The 20,127-nt window shown below is 33.8% G+C and overlaps 1 protein-coding gene across 1 annotated transcript in view; it reads left to right on the plus strand.

The window, feature by feature from the left end:
• The first annotated feature begins 973 nt into the window (after window positions 1-973).
• LOC143257698 (pyrokinin-1 receptor-like) overlaps window positions 974-20,127 on the plus strand; it is an 87,898-nt gene continuing 68,744 nt past the window's right edge. Inside the window, exon 1 of the mRNA XM_076516765.1 lies at window positions 974-2,004. Within this exon, the coding sequence (XP_076372880.1) occupies window positions 1,197-2,004 (808 nt within the window). The 5' untranslated portion in view covers window positions 974-1,196. The remainder of the gene's footprint in view (window positions 2,005-20,127) is intronic.

The raw sequence follows: 20,127 nt of genomic DNA on the forward strand, positions 1-20,127 counted from the left end.
CCCAATCTTATGATGAACAGTTTTGTTATATTATTCCTATTCTTATGATGAACAGTGTTGTTATATTGTTCCTATTTTTATGATGAACAGTGTTGTTATATTGTTCCTATTCTTATGATGAACAGTGTTGTTATATCATTCCCATTCTTATAATGAACAGTGTTGTTATATCATTCCCATTCTTATGATGAACAGTGTTGTTATATTGTTCCTATTCTTATGATGAACAGTGTTGTTATATTGTTCCTATTCTTATGATGAACAGTGTTGTTATATTGTTCTTATAGCTATGATGAACAATGATGTTGTTTCTATTGTCACGATGATCAGTGTTGTTATTTTGTTTTTACTGTTATGATGAACAGTGTTGTTATGTTGTTTTTATTGTTTAGATGAACAGTGTTGTTAGGTTGTTTTACTGTTATGTAAAATAGCGTTCTCATATTGTTCCTAGTGTAATGATGAATGTCGTTGTTAGATGTACGTGATTGTAGGTAAATTAAATTTCTAATACCTAATCTACATTGCGTGTAAACAAAACAGTAAAATGTGATTAGGTGTACGTGATTATAGGTAAATTAAATTTTTGATACCTAATCTACAATTAGTTTAAACAAAACAGTAAAGTGTGATTATGCCTACATGGTTATAAATAAATTAATTCTTTAAATTCATTGCTATCACTTGTGAGACGTACGAAGAAAAGAAATTAGAACACTAGTTTAAGTTTAATATTCTAAACAATTCTAATACATCAGTTTTTATTTGCGGAGTTCGTTTAAAGTTACTTTAAACAAGGTAAATAAATAATAAATACGAGACATTTATTTGATCTGAGCCGCCTCTCTTCCTGTATTTTGTTTTTATTCCCTGTATAACAAGCGATAGGACAGACGTCACGTGCCTCCTGACGTAGTTTTACGTCATCTTCAAGTGAAGATCTTATTTAAAGCCAGACCTGGCGATAGAGTGACAGTGGGTATAGTGAAGGAAAGTTGGAATGAACAGCGGTTCTTAGCATTAGTTCCATTATCTCTGAAACAGGTACGATTAGCATTAAACTTTTGGTTTTTACTGATTTCTATTTCGAAACTTATTAAGATCTCACGAGAAATGTATTCGATGTCTACCTCTAAAATCTGCCAGTTTTCACATAACTGACTTTTAATTATATCGACCAGATTTTTTTTTGTAAAATGTCAGTCGTCAGCTCGCTTACCCCAGAAGCGACAGTTTCTCCTATTTCTGTAACTGATTCAGTTCTGACAACTGTTAGCAATGGGACTGATGTGAATTTTGGTCCGAAAAGAGACCCTCTGTCCACGGCAATTCCTATGACCTTAATTTACACGGTTATTCTCGTCAGTGGAGTGGTGGGAAACATCTGTACCTGCGTGGTCATCGCCAAAAACAAGTGTATGCATACAGCCACCAACTATTACCTCTTCAGCCTAGCAGTCTCCGATCTTTTATTACTTCTTTTGGGCCTACCTCAAGAAATGTTCCAGCTGTGGCAACGTTATCCATATATCTTCGGAGAATTCTTCTGCGTGTTTAGAGGTTTGATATCAGAGACCTCTACCAACGCTTCCATCTTGACCATCACAGCTTTCACGGTGGAACGATATATGGCCATTTGCCATCCACTCCGGGCCCACACGATGTCAAAGTTATCGAGGGCTGTTATGGTCATCGTGGCTATTTGGCTAGCCAGTGCACTATGTGCTCTTCCTTTGGCAATCCAATTTGGTATCGTTCACGTATTCTGTACCCTGAAGATGCCCCTGAATCACGCCTTCGAGACCTCCACGTTCCTCTTCTTCATCCTTCCCATGATCCTGATAACTGTCTTGTACATACTCATTGGGATAAAGCTGAGGAGATCCACTGGACCAGACCGGACCGAGGTCGCCTCCAATAGCACGAACGATGTGAAGTCCAACTTGAGACAATCTGTCAAACGTTCTGGTCAGTCATCTCGCAGAGCTGTTGTGAAGATGTTAGGTAAGTCTAATTTGACCTATAAACTAGCTGGAATCATTTCCAGTATCAAACCTCGTTTTTTAAACTTGATGTTTACCTATTTATTCAAGGTCGACAGCGTCAAGGATAAAACACATAAATAAATGGTATGTTTGTTTTTAATCGTATTCAATAATTTAGTTTGTTTCAGTATCACGTACGTGTATTAAATTAGTTTTATTTTTCGATTCAGACTGAAAACGAGTTGAATCAAATTTTCATATTTAAATTTTGGAGACAATTAAAGAAACGAGCGTTTTAATTGTCTTCTAAAAGCAAAGGTTTACAATTTGTTTTATTTCCTTATTAAGGGGAAGTGGGCCTTTGAGTCGCAATTTGCAGGTCACAGGTTCGAACCCGATCATCGAAAATACTTGCTCTTTCAATTGCAGAGGCATTATAACTTTCTGTACAATCCCACTGTTCGTTTGTAAAGAGTAGTCCAAGAGTTGGCGGTTGGTGTTGTTGACTGGTTGACTTTTGTCTAGTATACCATTTCTAAATTAATAAGAGCTAAACGCAGATAGTCCTCATGTATATTATAACCACTAGTATTCAAAACCTTTAATTAGATGGTTTACGTTATAACGTTTCCTTGTACCATTTCTGGTACAAGAATTATTTCTTAAACGTGATTCAGTGATATTATTAAATAACAGTAGCACCCTGGTGGCACAGCGTATGTCTGCGGACTTACAACGTTAGAATCCGGGTTTCGATACTTGTGGTGGGCAGAGCTCAGATAGGGCTAAACTTCGAAAACAAACAAACAAGTCTTAGTATTCCATAAATATTTCACAGACCAATATTTGGAACGAACAAAGAATGTTTCTTAAAAAACAACAAGATAATCGTTTGACCATGAACAGGAGGAAGTTGAACTTTTTAGCCACAATGAACAAAGGTGAGAAAAATCATTATGTTCACAATAAACAGGGGAAGTATGTGTATCCATACATAACACTATGTAACACAAATAATACCATGTAACACAAATAACACCATGTAACACAAATTTTGTTCCTGGCTAGTATGTGTTATTTCTTAATTGCTTATGTTGTAAAAGTACAGAAAATGACCATTATTCCCTTCAAACTTTGCTTTTGTGACCTGGATAATGAAATTTAGAAATTAACCTATTTTCTATGTAAAAACAGGCAAATTTGCACATTTTTATTTACATAAGGTCTGAATAAAACAACATATGAATCAAAATTTACATGTATTTATACTAAAGTTACACAAAAATGTTTTGAAGTGAGTAGTTTTTCGCGATTTGCGACTGTAATGTAAATCACTTTCACGTATCAGCCCCAAATATAGTCTCTCATCATGTTTTCCTTATACGCTCCCAGGTTACAAAAGCAAAGTTTGAAGAGAAAAATAGGTCTTTTACATTTACTTTAGGCATAAACAATTGGAAATAACACTTTCTGCCCAGGAACAAGAAAAAGTACATAGTGTAATAGATAACTCGATAGTTCTTAGCTATGACAACATTGTTACATAGTGTAGTAGATAGTTCGATAGTTCTCAGCTATGACAACATTGTTACATAGTGTAATAGATAACTCGATAGTTCTTAGTTATGACAACATTGTTACATAGTGTAATAGATAGTTCGATAGTTCTTAGCTATGACAACATTGTTACATAGTGTAATAGATAACTCGATAGTTCTTAGCTATGACAACATTGTTACATAGTGTAATAGATAGTTCGATAGTTCTTAGCTATGACAACATTGTTACATAGTGTAACAGATAGTTCGATAGTTCTTAGCTATGATAACAAGAGGAATAGTGTAATAGATAACTCGATAGTTCTTAGCTATGACAACATTGTTACATAGTGTAATAGATAACTCGATAGTTCTTAGCTATGACAACATTGTTACATAGTGTAATAGATAGTTCGATAGTTCTTAGCTATGACAACATTGTTACATAGTGTAATAGATAACTCGATAGTTCTTAGCTATGACAACATTGTTACATAGTGTAATAGATAACTCGATAGTTCTTAGCTATGATAACAAGAGGAATAGTTTATGCATAACAAACAGACAAACTATTCGCTACTTTACACATATGTATACAAGTAATTAACACGTAACACACAACACAGTTACATTGCAACAAACACGAATCTCAGGTGTTTTGTGTGTATATTCGTGAGTTGTGTTCTTGGATTATGTGCACACAGTAGGAACACTTATAAAATGAACATATTTCTGTATATGGTGATAGTTAACCATATCCTATACTTCTCGTACACTTTCGTTACGATTGTTTGTTTGTTTTTAAATTTCGTGCAAAGCTGTACGAGGGCTATCTGCGCTAGCCGTCCCGAATTTAGCAGTGTAAGGCTAGAGGGAAGGCAGCTAGTTATCACCACTCACTGCTAACTCTTGGGCTACTCTTTTACCAACGAATAGTGGGATTGACCGTCACATTATAACGCCACCATGACTGAAAGGGCAAGCATGTTTGGTGCGACCGGGATTCCAACCCGCGACCCTCAGGTTACGAGTCGAGCGCCTTAACCCACCTAGCCGTGCCGGGTCACCTTCCGTAACGAAGAAAGAATGAATACAACGTAGCAGATCGATATTTACTTAGAAAATCTTAAATAATATACATTGAATACAAATAATGTTTTTTGCTGCGTCACTTTGTCATACTGAAGCAACTTTTAACTGTTACATCATATGTCACATTAAACACAAAGCAACTTTTAACTGTTACATCATATGTCACATTAAACACAAAGCAACTTTTAACTGTTACATCATATGTCACATTAAACACAAAGCAACTTTTAACTGTTACATCATATGTCACATTAAACACAAAGCAACTTTTAACTGTTACATCATATGTCACATTAAACACGAAGCAACTTTTAACTGTTACATCATATGTCACATTAAACACAAAGCAAGTTTATTCTGGCCATTTTTATATTTCCTGAAATACTAGAACAATAAATAACAATGGTCTTTGTTTACTTTAAATAATGACTGTAACAAAGGTTGTTTGTTTGTCTGTTTTTAGCGCAAAGTCACACATTACGTTATATGCTCTTTGTACACCGGGGATAAACGAATCCCTGACGTTATAAGTCTGTGCCTTTATTATTAACACACGTAAAGGTATAGAGTAATTTATATTTACGAAACCGTTGCACTGAAAGCGTCAATTTGTGATTTCTCACCAAACTTTGACTTTGAAAGCACCACAAGGTTATATATTGTGAGCAAAGAGTTTCGACGGGGAATAATAGACCTTCTCTAATCATCGGGCCTCACCGACAGCGACACGTAGTGAGGAACAGAGATTCAGTTGACCCAAGGTCCCCTTCAGTTGGATATTTATTTTTACAATGTTGATTAACCTTTAGTTGGAGTCAGTTCAGAAGCTGACAGTGTCGTGTTTGTCCTTCTCTAACCACATTTGGCAGAGTTCCATGTTTGTGACGGAAGAAGAAGACATGAAAACATGAACATATATCATGAGGATAATGGCTTGAATGACACGCGCAGTAGAAACTTTCCATTTGCCTTCTTTTGATGGGATCTGTTTTAATGCCTTCTTGGTACTTCATTAATTGTAAATATGCAGTGGTACTGTGTGAAAAGAGTCCCGCATTTAGGGCAGAACAGGACGTGGCCCACCGGAGTGTGAAAATGTGGGTTCATGAAAAATGTAACCGCCGAACACACGAGCGTAACGATTGTTTGTTAGTTTTTAAATTTCGTGTAACGGTCTAATATCACTATCCACACTTGTGGCCTTGGGTGTACCGATCTAACATCACTATCCACACTTGGGGCCTTGGGTGTAACGATCTAACATCACTATCCACACTTGGAGCCTTGGGTGTAACGATCTAATATCACTATCCACACTTGTGGCCTTGGGTGTACCGATCTAACATCACTATCCACACTTGGGGCCTTGGGTGTACCGATCTAACATCACTATCCACACTTGTGGCCTTGGGTGTAACGATCTAACATCACTATCCACACTTGGGGCCTTGGGTGTACCGATCTAACATCACTATACACACTTGGGGCCTTGGGTGTAACGATCTAATATCACTATACACACTTGGGGCCTTGGATGTAACGGTCTAATATCACTATCCACACTTGGGGCCTTGGATGTAACGGTCTAATATCACTATCCACACTTGTGGCCTTGGGTGTAACGATCTAATATCACTATCCACACTTGGAGCCTTGGGTGTACCGATCTAATATCACTATCCACACTTGGGGCCTTGGGTGTAACAGTCTGATCTCACTATCCACACTTGGGGCCTTGGATGTAACGGTCTAATATCACTATCCACACTTGGGGCCTTGGATGTAACGGTCTAATATCACTATACACACTTGGGGCCTTGGATGTAACGGTCTAATATCACTATCCACACTTGGGGCCTTGGATGTAACGGTCTAATATCACTATCCACACTTGGGGCCTTGGATGTAACGGTCTAATCTCACTATCCACACTTGGGGCCTTGGGTGTAACGATCTAATATCACTATACACACTTGGGGCCTTGGGTGTAACGATCTAATATCACTATCCACACTTGGGGCCTTGGATGTAACGGTCTAATATCACTATCCACACTTGGGGCCTTGGGTGTAACGATCTAATATCACTATCCACACTTGGGGCCTTGGATGTAACAGTTTGATCTCACTGTTCGATCAGCGAGTCCTAAGACATTGCGGAGGGTGTTGTTAACTAGTTGCCTTCTCTTCTGTCTGTTTGTTTAAAAGCTAGACAAAAAACAGCTGTTTTGGAGTTTTGCCAGAATATGTGAAACATAAAAACAAGCGAACCATATCCTAGTTTTAAAATGTGAGACAACAGTTACTTTTATCTCGTTACGTGACGGATATTGTTTCTCAGGTACGTATCTATTTATGTAACAAATCCGAGTTATCGGCTTTAACTTGAAAACGAGTTTTCCTACCAGCCATAAACGATTCGAAGCAACATATCTACCGTTAATAAGAGAGTGACGTTCCATATTATATGCTTCTTAATTGTGATTATATCATGTTAACATTGAGAAATGTACATTTTTGTCAGCCAGTTAGTTTTACCTATTTTAAAGAATGTTTCAAGCACGTAATACATATAACACGAGAACATATTTAATCTTCCAGTTATCAACCAATAGCGACACCATATTATTCCTCTAATAACGCAGATCTTAAGTTCATTATTTATAATACATAAAACTATTATTCACTTGACCTTAAGTTCATTACCTATATAAAGGGGCCTGTCCACTTGAGACTAACCAATTAGGCACCAACATTATACATTAAGGTAACAAACACACTAGACACTTAGATCTGAAAACATTAAGGTAACCAACAGTCAAGACACTTGGATTATACAATAAAGTAACCAACAGTTTAGACACTTGGATTATACAATAAAGTAACCAACAGTCTAGACACTTGGATTATACAGTAAAGTAACCAACAGTCTGGACATTTGGATTATACAGTAAAGTAACCAACAGTCTGGACACTTGGATTATACAGTAAAGTAACCAACAGTCTAGACACTTGGATTATACAGTAAAGTAACCAACAGTATAGACACTTGGATTATACAGTAAAGTAACCAACAGTCTAGACACTTGGATTATACAATAAAGTAACCAACAGTCGAGACACTTTGATTATACATTAAAGTAACCAACAGTCCAGATACTTAGATTATACAGTAAAGTAACCAACAGTCTAGACACTTGGATTATACAGTAAAGTAACCAACAGTCTAGACACTTGGATTATACAATAAAGTAGCCAACAGTCCAAACACTTGGATTATACAGTAAAGTAACAAACAGTCTAGACACTTGGATTATACAGTAAAGTAACCAACAGTCTAGACACTTGAATTATACAGTAAAGTAACCAACAGTCTAAACACTTGGATTATACAGTAAAGTAACCAACAGTCTAGACACTTGGATTATACAGTAAAGTAACCAACAGTCGAGACACTTGGATTATACAGTAAAGTAACCAACAGTCGAGACACTTGGATTATACAGTAAAGTAACCAACATTCTAGACACTTGGATTACACAGTAAGGTAACCAACAGTCTAGACACTTGGATTATACAGTAAGGTAACCAACAGTCGAGACACTTGGATTATACAGTAAAGTAACCAACAGTCGAGACACTTGGATTATACAGTAAGGTAACCAACAGTCTAGACACTTGGATTATACAGTAAGGTAACCAACAGTCTAGACACTTGGATTATACAGTAAAGTAACCAACAGTCGATACACTTGGATTATACAGTAAAGTAACCAACAGTCTAGACACTTGGATTATACAGTAAGGTAACCAACAGTCTAGACACTTGGATTATACAGTAAAGTAACCAACAGTCTAGACACTTGGATTATACAATAAAGTAACCAACAGTCTAGACACTTAGATTATACAGGAAAGTAACCAGCAGTCTAGACACTTAGATTATACAGGAAAGTAACCAACAGTCTAGACACTTGGATTATACAGTAAAGTAACCAACAGTCTAGACACTTGGATTATACAGTAAAGTAACCAACACTCTAGACACTTGGATTATACAACAAAGTAACCAACAGTCTAGACACTTGGATTATACAGTAAGGTAACCAACAGTCTAGACACTTGGATTATACAGTAAAGTAACCAACAGTCTAGACACTTGGATTATACAATAAAGTAACCAACAGTCTAGACACTTAGATTATACAGGAAAGTAACCAGCAGTCTAGACACTTGGATTATACAATAAAGTAACCAACAGTCTAGACACTTAGATTATACAGGAAAGTAACCAGCAGTCTAGACACTTGGATTATACAATAAAGTAACCAATAGTCTAGACACTTGGATTATACAGTAAAGTAACCAACAGTCTAGACACTTGGATTATACAGTAAAGTAACCAACACTCTAGACACTTGGATTATACAACAAAGTAACCAACAGTCTAGACACTTGGATTATACAATAAAGTAACCAACAGTCGAGACACTTGGATTATACAGTAAAGTAACCAACACTCTAGACACTTGGATTATACAGTAAGGTAACCAACAGTCGAGACACTTGGATTATACAGTAAAGTAACCAACAGTCTAGACACTTGGATTATACAGTAAGGTAACCAACAGTCTAGACACTTGGATTATACAGTAAGGTAACCAACAGTCTAGACACTTGGATTATACAGTAAAGTAACCAACAGTCGAGACACTTGGATTATACAGTAAAGTAACCAACACTCTAGACACTTGGATTATAGAACAAAGTAACTAACAGTCTAGACACTTGGATTATACAACAAAGTAACCAACAGTCTAGACACTTGGATTATACAGTAAAGTAACCAACAGTCTAGACACTTGGATTATACAGTAAAGTAACCAACACTCTAGACACTTGGATTATAGAACAAAGTAACCAACAGTCTAGACACTTGGATTATACAGTAAAGTAACCAACAGTCTAGACACTTGGATTATACAGTAAAGTAACCAACAGTCTAGACACTTGGATTATACAGTAAAGTAACCAACTGTCCAGAGACTTAGATTATACATTTAGGTAACGAACAGTGTAGATACTTGGATTATACATTGAAGTAACCAACAATCTAGACGTTTATATTGCATTGATGCAATTAATTCGGAGAGATTTATCTTTTCGTCCATCTCAAAGTCTTACACATTAGGCCTAACGTATGTGTGACGCAAGGAAGACCCATCGGAAGGGGTTAACGATCTTTGCGTCATCAGTAGATGGTGAGATGTTAAGAAATTAATTCGCATTACGAGTTGAAATACTTCAAGAGAAAGTCCTTCGGTGTGTTAACATGTTAAATAACTGGTATTTGTATACGAAATGTGTACATTGTACTGTCATCACGTTTCATCTTGCTTTTTGTTATTGAATATTATTTGTTGTGTGAAGACTAAAAATTCTCTTGGGTTGTCACCACTCAAAACTGAGTGAAGTTAAACATAACTGGTTATCATAGATTGTATAGAGATATCAGGTGTGTTTTCGAGCAGAGAATAAACAAACATTTTGCATTAAACAGTTACAAAATGGATAACTTGTTACTGAACGTCTGATGTGGGACAACTTTTGTATATTAACGTGTTAATGAACGCCTGGCATGGGACCACCTTCAGTATATTAACATGTGGATGAGCGTCTTACTATAGACTATCTTCTGTGTATAACATGTTACTGAACGTCTGATGTGGAACTACTTTTTGTATGTGGTTATGAACGTCTAACATGGGACCACCTTCAGTATATTAACATGTTGATGAGCGTCTTACTATAGACTACCTTCTGTGTATAACATGTTACTGAACGTCTGATGTGGGACTACTTTTTGTATATTAACGTGGTTATGAATGTCTAACATGGGACCACCTTCAGTAAATGAATGTTAATGAATGTCTGACACGGGACGACCTTCAGTGTATTAACATGTTAATGAATATCTAAAGTAGGACTATTTCCAGCATATTAGCATGTTAATGAAAGTCTGACATGGGATTACTTTCTGTATATTAACATGTTAATGAAAGTCTGACATGGGACTACTTTCAATATATTATCATGTTTATGACCGTTTAACATGGGACGAATTTTGGACATCATAAAAACGTACAACTGTTACAATGAGTGCATTTTGTTTCACACCGGTTAAATATATTTACAAGTATACGCCTCCTATGATATCACTATTAGACCAGTTACATTTTAAAATGGTTTGAATAAGTAGTACTGTTTTTATGTGGATTCAGCCAAACATGTAATCGACGATAGATATGACGAATATAGTGCGGTTGAAATACTGTTACTGTACACTAAAATGTTCGATAATACCCATGGCACTAGAAGAAGATTTGTTATTATAAATTAGCACCAGACCAGCTAATGAAATGTTGGAAGGAAACTAGTTTACTACCTCGAAAGTCTTGGATCGTCTCTAGATATTGAAATTTAAATAATCTAAACGGCGGCACTTGTTCATTGGTAATACATTATAAAGTAGCTTTATTAAAATCAGAACACACTCCTCAGAATACTTTACATATCTAGACAACGCTCTACACAGCCATTATCAGAAATAAGTATTAAGAAATCATATACTTACATCAAATTACATTTACATGAGCCGATATTACAACCTTAGCGCCACCTCGAACTAACGAGCTTGATAAAGCAACAAGCGTATAACTAGATTTTTACCCTCACCCTCATAGTGCCTGAGGGTTAAGTCTTAAAGTTTATAATGCTAAAATCGGATTTTCGATAATCTTTTTATAGTTTTGTGTTTAACTACAAACAAAAACGAACGATATTCAAACCGTTCACAACTAAATTACACCATGTAACAACATTTTTACTTTTTCTTGTTCCTGGACAGAAAGTGTTATTTCCCAATTGCTTATGCGTAAAGTAAATGGAAAAGACCTATTTTCTCTTCAAACTTTACTTTTGTGACTTGGATAATAAAATTTTCAAATTTACCAATTTTTCAGAACATTCCAGGTAGATTCAGTGCTCAGTAGCTGATAGAGAATTTTCAAAGCTTCTGGGATATTGTAGAACTTAGAAGAATTTTCTAGAATATTGTAGAACTTACTAGAATTTTCAAGAACCTTTTAGAATATTCTAAAAGTTTCCATGGTAATATATATACAGGGTCTCACAACTCACCACTTCAATTTGGTTCTAGCTGCCTAAGTAAACACATTTACCTATACAAGGAGGCTTTACCAAGTTTCCCTGTTATCTTTGCCTTTGGGACAGCAGGGACACCACAGCGCACTACAACAGGAAGCACTGGCCACAACGGACGGAGTTCTCTATGGGGAGGCACAATGTCAAGTGTGAGCCACTAGTGGACCTCCAGAAGGTGTTGTTCCCACCATTGCACATAAAATTGGGTCTCATAAAACAATTTGTCATAAATCTTGATCAGGGGTCTGCAGCCTTCATGTACCTTCGAGATTTTTTCCCTAAGCTGTATGAGGCAAAGGTCAAAGCTGGTGTCTTCGTTGGACCACAAATAAAGAAGATCCTGGAGTGCACAGAATTCCCCAATAAGATCAGTAGAAAGGCAAAAAAAGCATGAGACAGCTTAGTCGTAGTGGTTCGTGGCTTCTTGGACAATCACAAGGCCGAAAATTATGTGGAACTGGTTGAGGCTCTGGTGAAGAACTACGGCAAAATGGGCTGCAGGATGTCCCTGAAAGTCCGTATCCTTGACTCTCATCTTGATAAATTCAAGGAGAACATGGGAGCATACTCAGAGGAGCAAGGCGAGCGCTTCCACCAAGATATACTGGACTTTGAACGCCGCTACTAAGGAGCGTATAACGAAAACATGATGGAAAACTATGTTTGGGGGCTGACACGTAAAAGTGATTTACATTACAGTCGCAAATATCGAAAAACTACTCACTTCTAAACATTTCTGTATAACTTTAGTATAAATATATGTAAATCTTGATTCATATGTTGTTTTATTCAGACTTTATGTAAATGAAAATGTACAAATTTGTCCGTTCTTACATAGAAAATAGGTTAATTTCTAAATTTCATTATCCATGTCACAAAAGCAAAGTTTGAAGGGAATAATGGCCATTTTCTGTACTTTTACAACATAAGCAATTAAGAAATAACACATACTAGCCAGGAACAAAATTTGTGTTACATAGTGTTATTAGCGGCCACGCTTATAGAAAATAACGAATGTTGGGATGACAAAAGTTATTTTATAAAATAAAGCAGCAAAATATTAAAAACAAGCAACGTTTCTGTTTTCTTCAATTGAATAATTTATTGAAATTCTACGGTAAGACCCGATTAGTGAAATTAATTGTCTGAGAAATCGGTTCAAGTCAGCTGTACAGACGGTACGTATTGTAATGATTCATAGCCAGTTCATATCCGTGTAAGTTGATTCGTAACTTGGGTATCTTGCGTTAAAGGTTAAATAAAGTGATAGTAAGTGATACAAAACAGAAAGAAAGAGGTAAATATAACAAAGAAGATATTGAATCTATAAATAACTGTTTCGACTATCATATAGTTAGAAACCTTAAGCGACGATTAGTCGTTCTGATATATTTATAGCGTAAGAGGCCTACTTTGAATAGGGTACACCTGACGTCCATACGTCATAAATTACCAACAACATCCTGGTTTCTGTAAGTTATAAAGTGTTTCATGGTGTACATAATGTGTTGTGGTGTTGGATGTTGACAAGGGAAGTAAATATCTCTTGAATGAAATCAATCTGAGCTAATTTTTCTTTCAAAATACACACACTTTGAGATAATCTGATGAAGGACTTAGGGTACAACTTCGTGTGAGTTGTTACGTGCGTCGCTCCTTCCTCTTGTCTGTATATTAAAATTAAAAACCAAAAACTTCTATTACTTTACAGATATACCGTAAATATAGGATATTATTCTGTTTAATGACGTTACAAACAACTTATATTACTTTACAAATATACCATAAATATAGGATATTATTCTGTTTAATGACGTTAGAAAAAACTTCTATTACTTTACCAATTATACCATAAATATAGGATATTATTCTGTTTAATGACGTTACAAAAAACTTCTATTACTTTACCAATTATACCATAAGTATAGGATATTATTCTGTTTAATGACGTTACAAACAACTTATATTACTTTACCAATTATACCATAAATATAGGATATTATTCTGTTTAATGACGTTACAAACAACTTCTATTACTTTACAAATATACCATAAATATAGGATATTATTCTGTTTAATGACGTTACAAACAACTTATATTACTTTACCAATTATACCATAAATATAGGATATTATTCTGTTTAATGACGTTACAAACAACTTATATTACTTTACCAATTATACCATAAATATAGGATATTATTCTGTTTAATGACGTTACAAACAACTTATATTACTTTACCAATTATACCATAAATATAGGATATTATTCTGTTTAATGACGTTACAAAAAACTTCTATTACTTTACCAATTATACCATAAGTATAGGATATTATTCTGTTTAATGACGTTACAAACAACTTATATTACTTTACCAATTATACCATAAATATAGGATATTATTCTGTTTAATGACGTTACAAACAACTTCTATTACTTTACAAATATACCATAAATATAGGATATTATTCTGTTTAATGACGTTACAAACAACTTATATTACTTTACCAATTATACCATAAATATAGGATATTATTCTGTTTAATGACGTTACAAACAACTTATATTACTTTACCAATTATACCATAAATATAGGATATTATTCTGTTTAATGACGTTACAAACAACTTATATTACTTTACCAATTATACCATAAATATAGGATATTATTCTGTTTAATGACGTTACAAACAACTTATATTACTTTACCAATTATACCATAAATATAGGATATTATTCTGTTTAATGACGTTACAAACAACTTATATTACTTTACCAATTATACCATAAATATAGGATATTATTCTGTTTAATGACGTTACAGACAACTTCTATTACTTTACCAATTATACCATAAATATAGGATATTATTCTGTTTAATGACGTTACAAACAACTTCTATTACTTTACCAATTATACCATAAATATAGGATATTATTCTGTTTAATGACGTTACAAACAACTTCTATTACTTTACCAATTATACCATAAATATAGGATATTATTCTGTTTAATGACGTTACAGACAACTTCTATTACTTTACCAATTATACCATAAATATAGGATATTATTCTGTTTAATGACGTTACAAACAACTTCTATTACTTTACCAATTATACCATAAATATAGGATATTATTCTGTTTAATGACGTTACAGACAACTTCTATTACTTTACCAATTATACCATAAATATAGGATATTATTCTGTTTAATGACGTTACAAACAACTTCTATTACTTTACCAATTATACCATAAGTATAGGATATTATTCTGTTTAATGACGTTACAAACAACTTATATTACTTTACCAATTATACCATAAATATAGGATATTATTCTGTTTAATGACGTTACAAACAACTTATATTACTTTACCAATTATACCATAAGTATAGGATATTATTCTGTTTAATGACGTTACAAACAACTTATATTACTTTACCAATTATACCATAAATATAGGATATTATTCTGTTTAATGACGTTACAAACAACTTCTATTACTTTACCAATTATACCATAAATATAGGATATTATTCTGTTTAATGACGTTACAAACAACTTATATTACTTTACCAATTATACCATAAATATAGGATATTATTCTGTTTAATGACGTTACAAACAACTTATATTACTTTACCAATTATACCATAAATATAGGATATTATTCTGTTTAATGACGTTACAGACAACTTCTATTACTTTACCAATTATACCATAAATATAGGATATTATTCTGTTTAATGACGTTACAAACAACTTCTATTACTTTACCAATTATACCATAAATATAGGATATTATTCTGTTTAATGACGTTACAAACAACTTCTATTACTTTACCAATTATACCATAAATATAGGATATTATTCTGTTTAATGACGTTACAAACAACTTCTATTACTTTACCAATTATACCATAAGTATAGGATATTATTCTGTTTAATGACGTTACAAACAACTTATATTACTTTACCAATTATACCATAAATATAGGATATTATTCTGTTTAATGACGTTACAAACAACTTATATTACTTTACCAATTATACCATAAATATAGGATATTATTCTGTTTAATGACGTTACAAACAACTTCTATTACTTTACCAATTATACCATAAATATAGGATATTATTCTGTTTAATGACGTTACAGACAACTTCTATTACTTTACCAATTATACCATAAATATAGGATATTATTCTGTTTAATGACGTTACAAAAAACTTCTATTACTTTACCAATTATACCATAAATATAGGATATTATTCTGTTTAATGACGTTACAAACAACTATTACTTTACAATTATACCATAAATATAGGATATTATTCTGTTTAATGACGTTACAAAAAATTTCTATTACTTTACCAATTATACCATAAATATAGGATATTATTCTGTTTAATGACGTTACAGAGGTAGGCCTAAGCCGGTAGCTATGCTAGAAATACAATAAACACTAAAAACGCTGTTAATTTGCACTGAATATATAAAACTAAAAATTTGTTGTTGTTATTTTATTGCTTTTGAGGATTATAGTTATCCCATAGTTTATTTTATAAACACAAAACTCTTGTTATACGTCACAACTTCACAGTTTACATATTAATACATTACGATAATTAGTTGTAAACAGAATTAGAAAGTTATACCGAAAACGAATGCGTTCGTTAAGTCAAAATAGGCTTAAGAAGTTATACGTAAAAACTGCCGCGTTTGTTAAATTGGGTTAATCTGTTTTAGACAGACTTATGTTAGTTATATGTGAACCTGATGCATTCGTTTTTTGAAACTTCTCAGTTGTTTATGTACTTATACACTTACATGTGAAAAAACTTTACAAAATTTGCCAAACCGGAGCTGACTTATGTAGATTTTCAAGAGATGAAAAATCTTTCCTACATGTTTTTGTTAAGATATGTATTTATCCTATAGTGTAGAAAAAGAAAATGACATACAAAAAATATACTTTCGTATCCTTCTTTCAAGACATATCTTTCAGTGGATTATGTTAAAATATACACGAAATAGAAGTTGAATACTGTGAAAGACTTTTCTAGAAATATTTACAATAATGCCTAACTCTTCAGTTCCAATAAACGTCCCTGAAGGATTTAGGTCTTGAAATACAGAGATAGACTTACACTAGCTCGAACGGAAAGGGAATATACTACTAATGTGTAATTAATGATTTCCACAGGAACAGCTAGGTGCCATGTTTTATTTTCAGTTTCGCTTGTTGTCCGCTCTCTTAAAACGTAATTATTCGTTAGGCAAAACGAGGCTTCATTTATTATGGGCTTGATTCTAAAGAGTAATTTAATTTGTTCCAATTGCCACTAGGGAAGTTCCGAAAAGGATAAACATGAAGTTATAATTCAATTTATCGTTTTCATTTAAATGTAATTTTATATATGGTTAACAACAGACTATATACTATAACTAGGGAATTCGCTAGAAGAAGAAAGAATATCTTAGTAATTTACGATTACAAATTCAAGTTATATGCGAACATAACTTTTGTGCGCTGTATTCTCAGCTACCTCATTACGGTTCTAAACGAGAATAATCTCATAATAATAATTATAGGATATTTCAAGTTTAATTTTTATCCACCACAAATCACTGTAAACAAAGCCTACACATCTATAAAGCCACTTGCCTTTTAGTATTTGTTTGCACCTAATCAAGAAAAAACATCGGGATAATGCCCTTTTGGAAAGACAAAAAATGCAAAGCGTCTTTAGTATGTCACGAGCTTTTAGTGTGGAATCCATAATGGACTAAAAAGACTGTGGGAGAAAAAAATTACAGTTCTTAATCCTAAACGAGTTACGCTTCGCAAGCTTAAGTATTTTAAAACAAGACGTTAACAATAGTTTTTAAAACGCAATACCAGTTACGGCAGCCAACTGAGTTTACCTTGTACCGGTTGGTGGCATTATGATACAGTGGAACCAATTACAGCTCTAATAAGTGTATCAATAAATCAGATTAGTATATGTATCTATTATACCTAACTCAAACTAATAACTATGTTTAATGTAACTAACTCAGACTAGTAACTCGATCTGTAGTAACTAACTCAGACTAGTAACTCGATCTATAGTATCTAACTCAGACTAGTAACTCTATCTATAGTAACTAACTTAGACTAGTAACTCTATCTATAGTAATTAACTCAAACTAGTAGCTATATCTGTTGTAACTAACTCAGACTAGTAACTATATCTGTAGTAACTAACTCAAACTAGTAACTATATCTGTAGTAACTAAACGTGACTAGTAACTCTATGTATAGTAACTAACTCAGACTAGTAACTGTGGACGTTTCGGTTTTGCAGTGGTTGTTTTCATCAAGAGAACGCACATAATCAGTCAACACAACCTGATTACAGGTCAACCTAAGCACTAGAAACACAGAAAACAGAAGTTTGGTAAAGTAAACGGTGCATTTCTTATGTGAACTTACAACCTTTAATATGGCTTATTAGGGTGCCAGACTTTCTTAAGTGTCCAGTTTGATGTCCTCAGTGTTTTAAGGCAACTTTCTCTGAGTAAATACCTTACACAGTCATATAATAATTTATATATCATAGAAGTTGGACAGAGCTTTCTAAACATATATATTGTGTTAAGTTTCTCCACGAGACAAGTAAATAGTGGGGTGTTAAAATTAATTCCAAAACAATGACACAAAAACTATAAGTATGACTCAAGTTTTTATTTTAATTAATCAGAAAACATTTGTGTTTTGAAAATTTGTTATTAGCTGATTAAACCATTACTTTCTCACACACGGCCCCTGCATGGCCAGAGGATTAAGACACTCGACTCGTAATCCGAGGGTCGCGGGTTCGAACCCCATCACACTAAACATGCTCGCCCTTTCAGCCGTGGGAGCATTATAACGTGACGGCCAATCCAACTATTCGTTGGTAAAAGAGTAGCCCAAGAGTTAACGGTGGGTTGTGATGACAAGCTGCCTTCCCTCTAGTCTTACACTGCTAAATTAGGGACGGCTAGCGCAGATGGCCCTCATGTAGTTTTGCGCGAAATTTAAAACAAACCAAATCAAAACTTCCTGGCATATAAACGAATATCCAAAATGACATCTTGCTATAATCATGCGGTCTCTTATAGTTATTTTCAGTTTAATAATTACAACGTTTTGAGTAAATACAAATATTATAGTTCCAGGAACTATATAACTTGTTCTGATTATACCTTGAACACATGATATCAAGAGATATGTTAGGTATATCCATTTAGTTAACAGCAATAGTTCGTAACTAACATCTGATAAATGTCGTTTTTAATGTTGATTTTAAATATATGTCACTTTTAATGTTCATAATTTTATTTGACATGGGAAGCGCAGTTACTGGAAGTCAAACTACTGGTCAATAAATCGTGTGACCCCCTTTATGTGTTATCCCTTAATTCAGTTTTGCTTGAGAGGGGATATATCGAGTAAATAACGTTTTTCTGCCATAATTAGTTTCCAACACGTATTGGTGATCAGGATATGGTGGATTTGAAATGTACTAGTCATAAATAAGCTACTTTTCTGTAAGAAAAGTCCTCTAAAGTGAGACTACATGACAGTTGTGAATCTCTTTTAACCATAAAGCTAACATTTAAATGGGGCGAGTGGTGGTAGTTTTGGGTTTAAATGACTGTTAAGTTACAAAACTAAATCTATGACTAATAATTATAGATCTATTTGTAAAAACAGATAACTTGGTGAGATGTGTATAATGGAGTTCACAGAATGGATAAATATCAGATTAATTTCTACATCTGTCTTTACTAATTCAGAGTTGTATGTAGTTCAGTGATGTTTGTATTTTTAGAATGGATGGTAAACAAAGTCGGTAGCTAAAATAATATCAAAGGAAAAAAGGCAGAAGAGAAAACCTTCTGAATGTTTGTTCGACTTTTACCTGTTTATTCTGGGCACAATATAAGCAGATAAAAAGAACACGTGTGAAATCCAGTGGTCATTTTCATCAAGGTATGAAAGTATGGCAGAATGTTGCCTGAGTGTTAGTTGTTTAACACAAGGATTTTCAGTAGTTATGTCTTCAAGAACTGTATAACTTATAGGAAAAGAGTTTTTCTAACATTTTCCAGTGGAAAACTGGACACTTAAGAAAGCCTGGTACATTATAAGCTTTTAAATGCCAATAATTTCAAATTCTAGTTTTTTCAAGAAGATACCTCTTACACTTGATAGCAATGGAAATGAAAAGAATTAGAATTAATTTGGTGTA

Source organism: Tachypleus tridentatus, chromosome 1 (genome assembly GCF_004210375.1).
Source record: "Tachypleus tridentatus isolate NWPU-2018 chromosome 1, ASM421037v1, whole genome shotgun sequence".
Taxonomy (NCBI): Eukaryota; Metazoa; Arthropoda; class Merostomata; order Xiphosura; family Limulidae; genus Tachypleus; species Tachypleus tridentatus.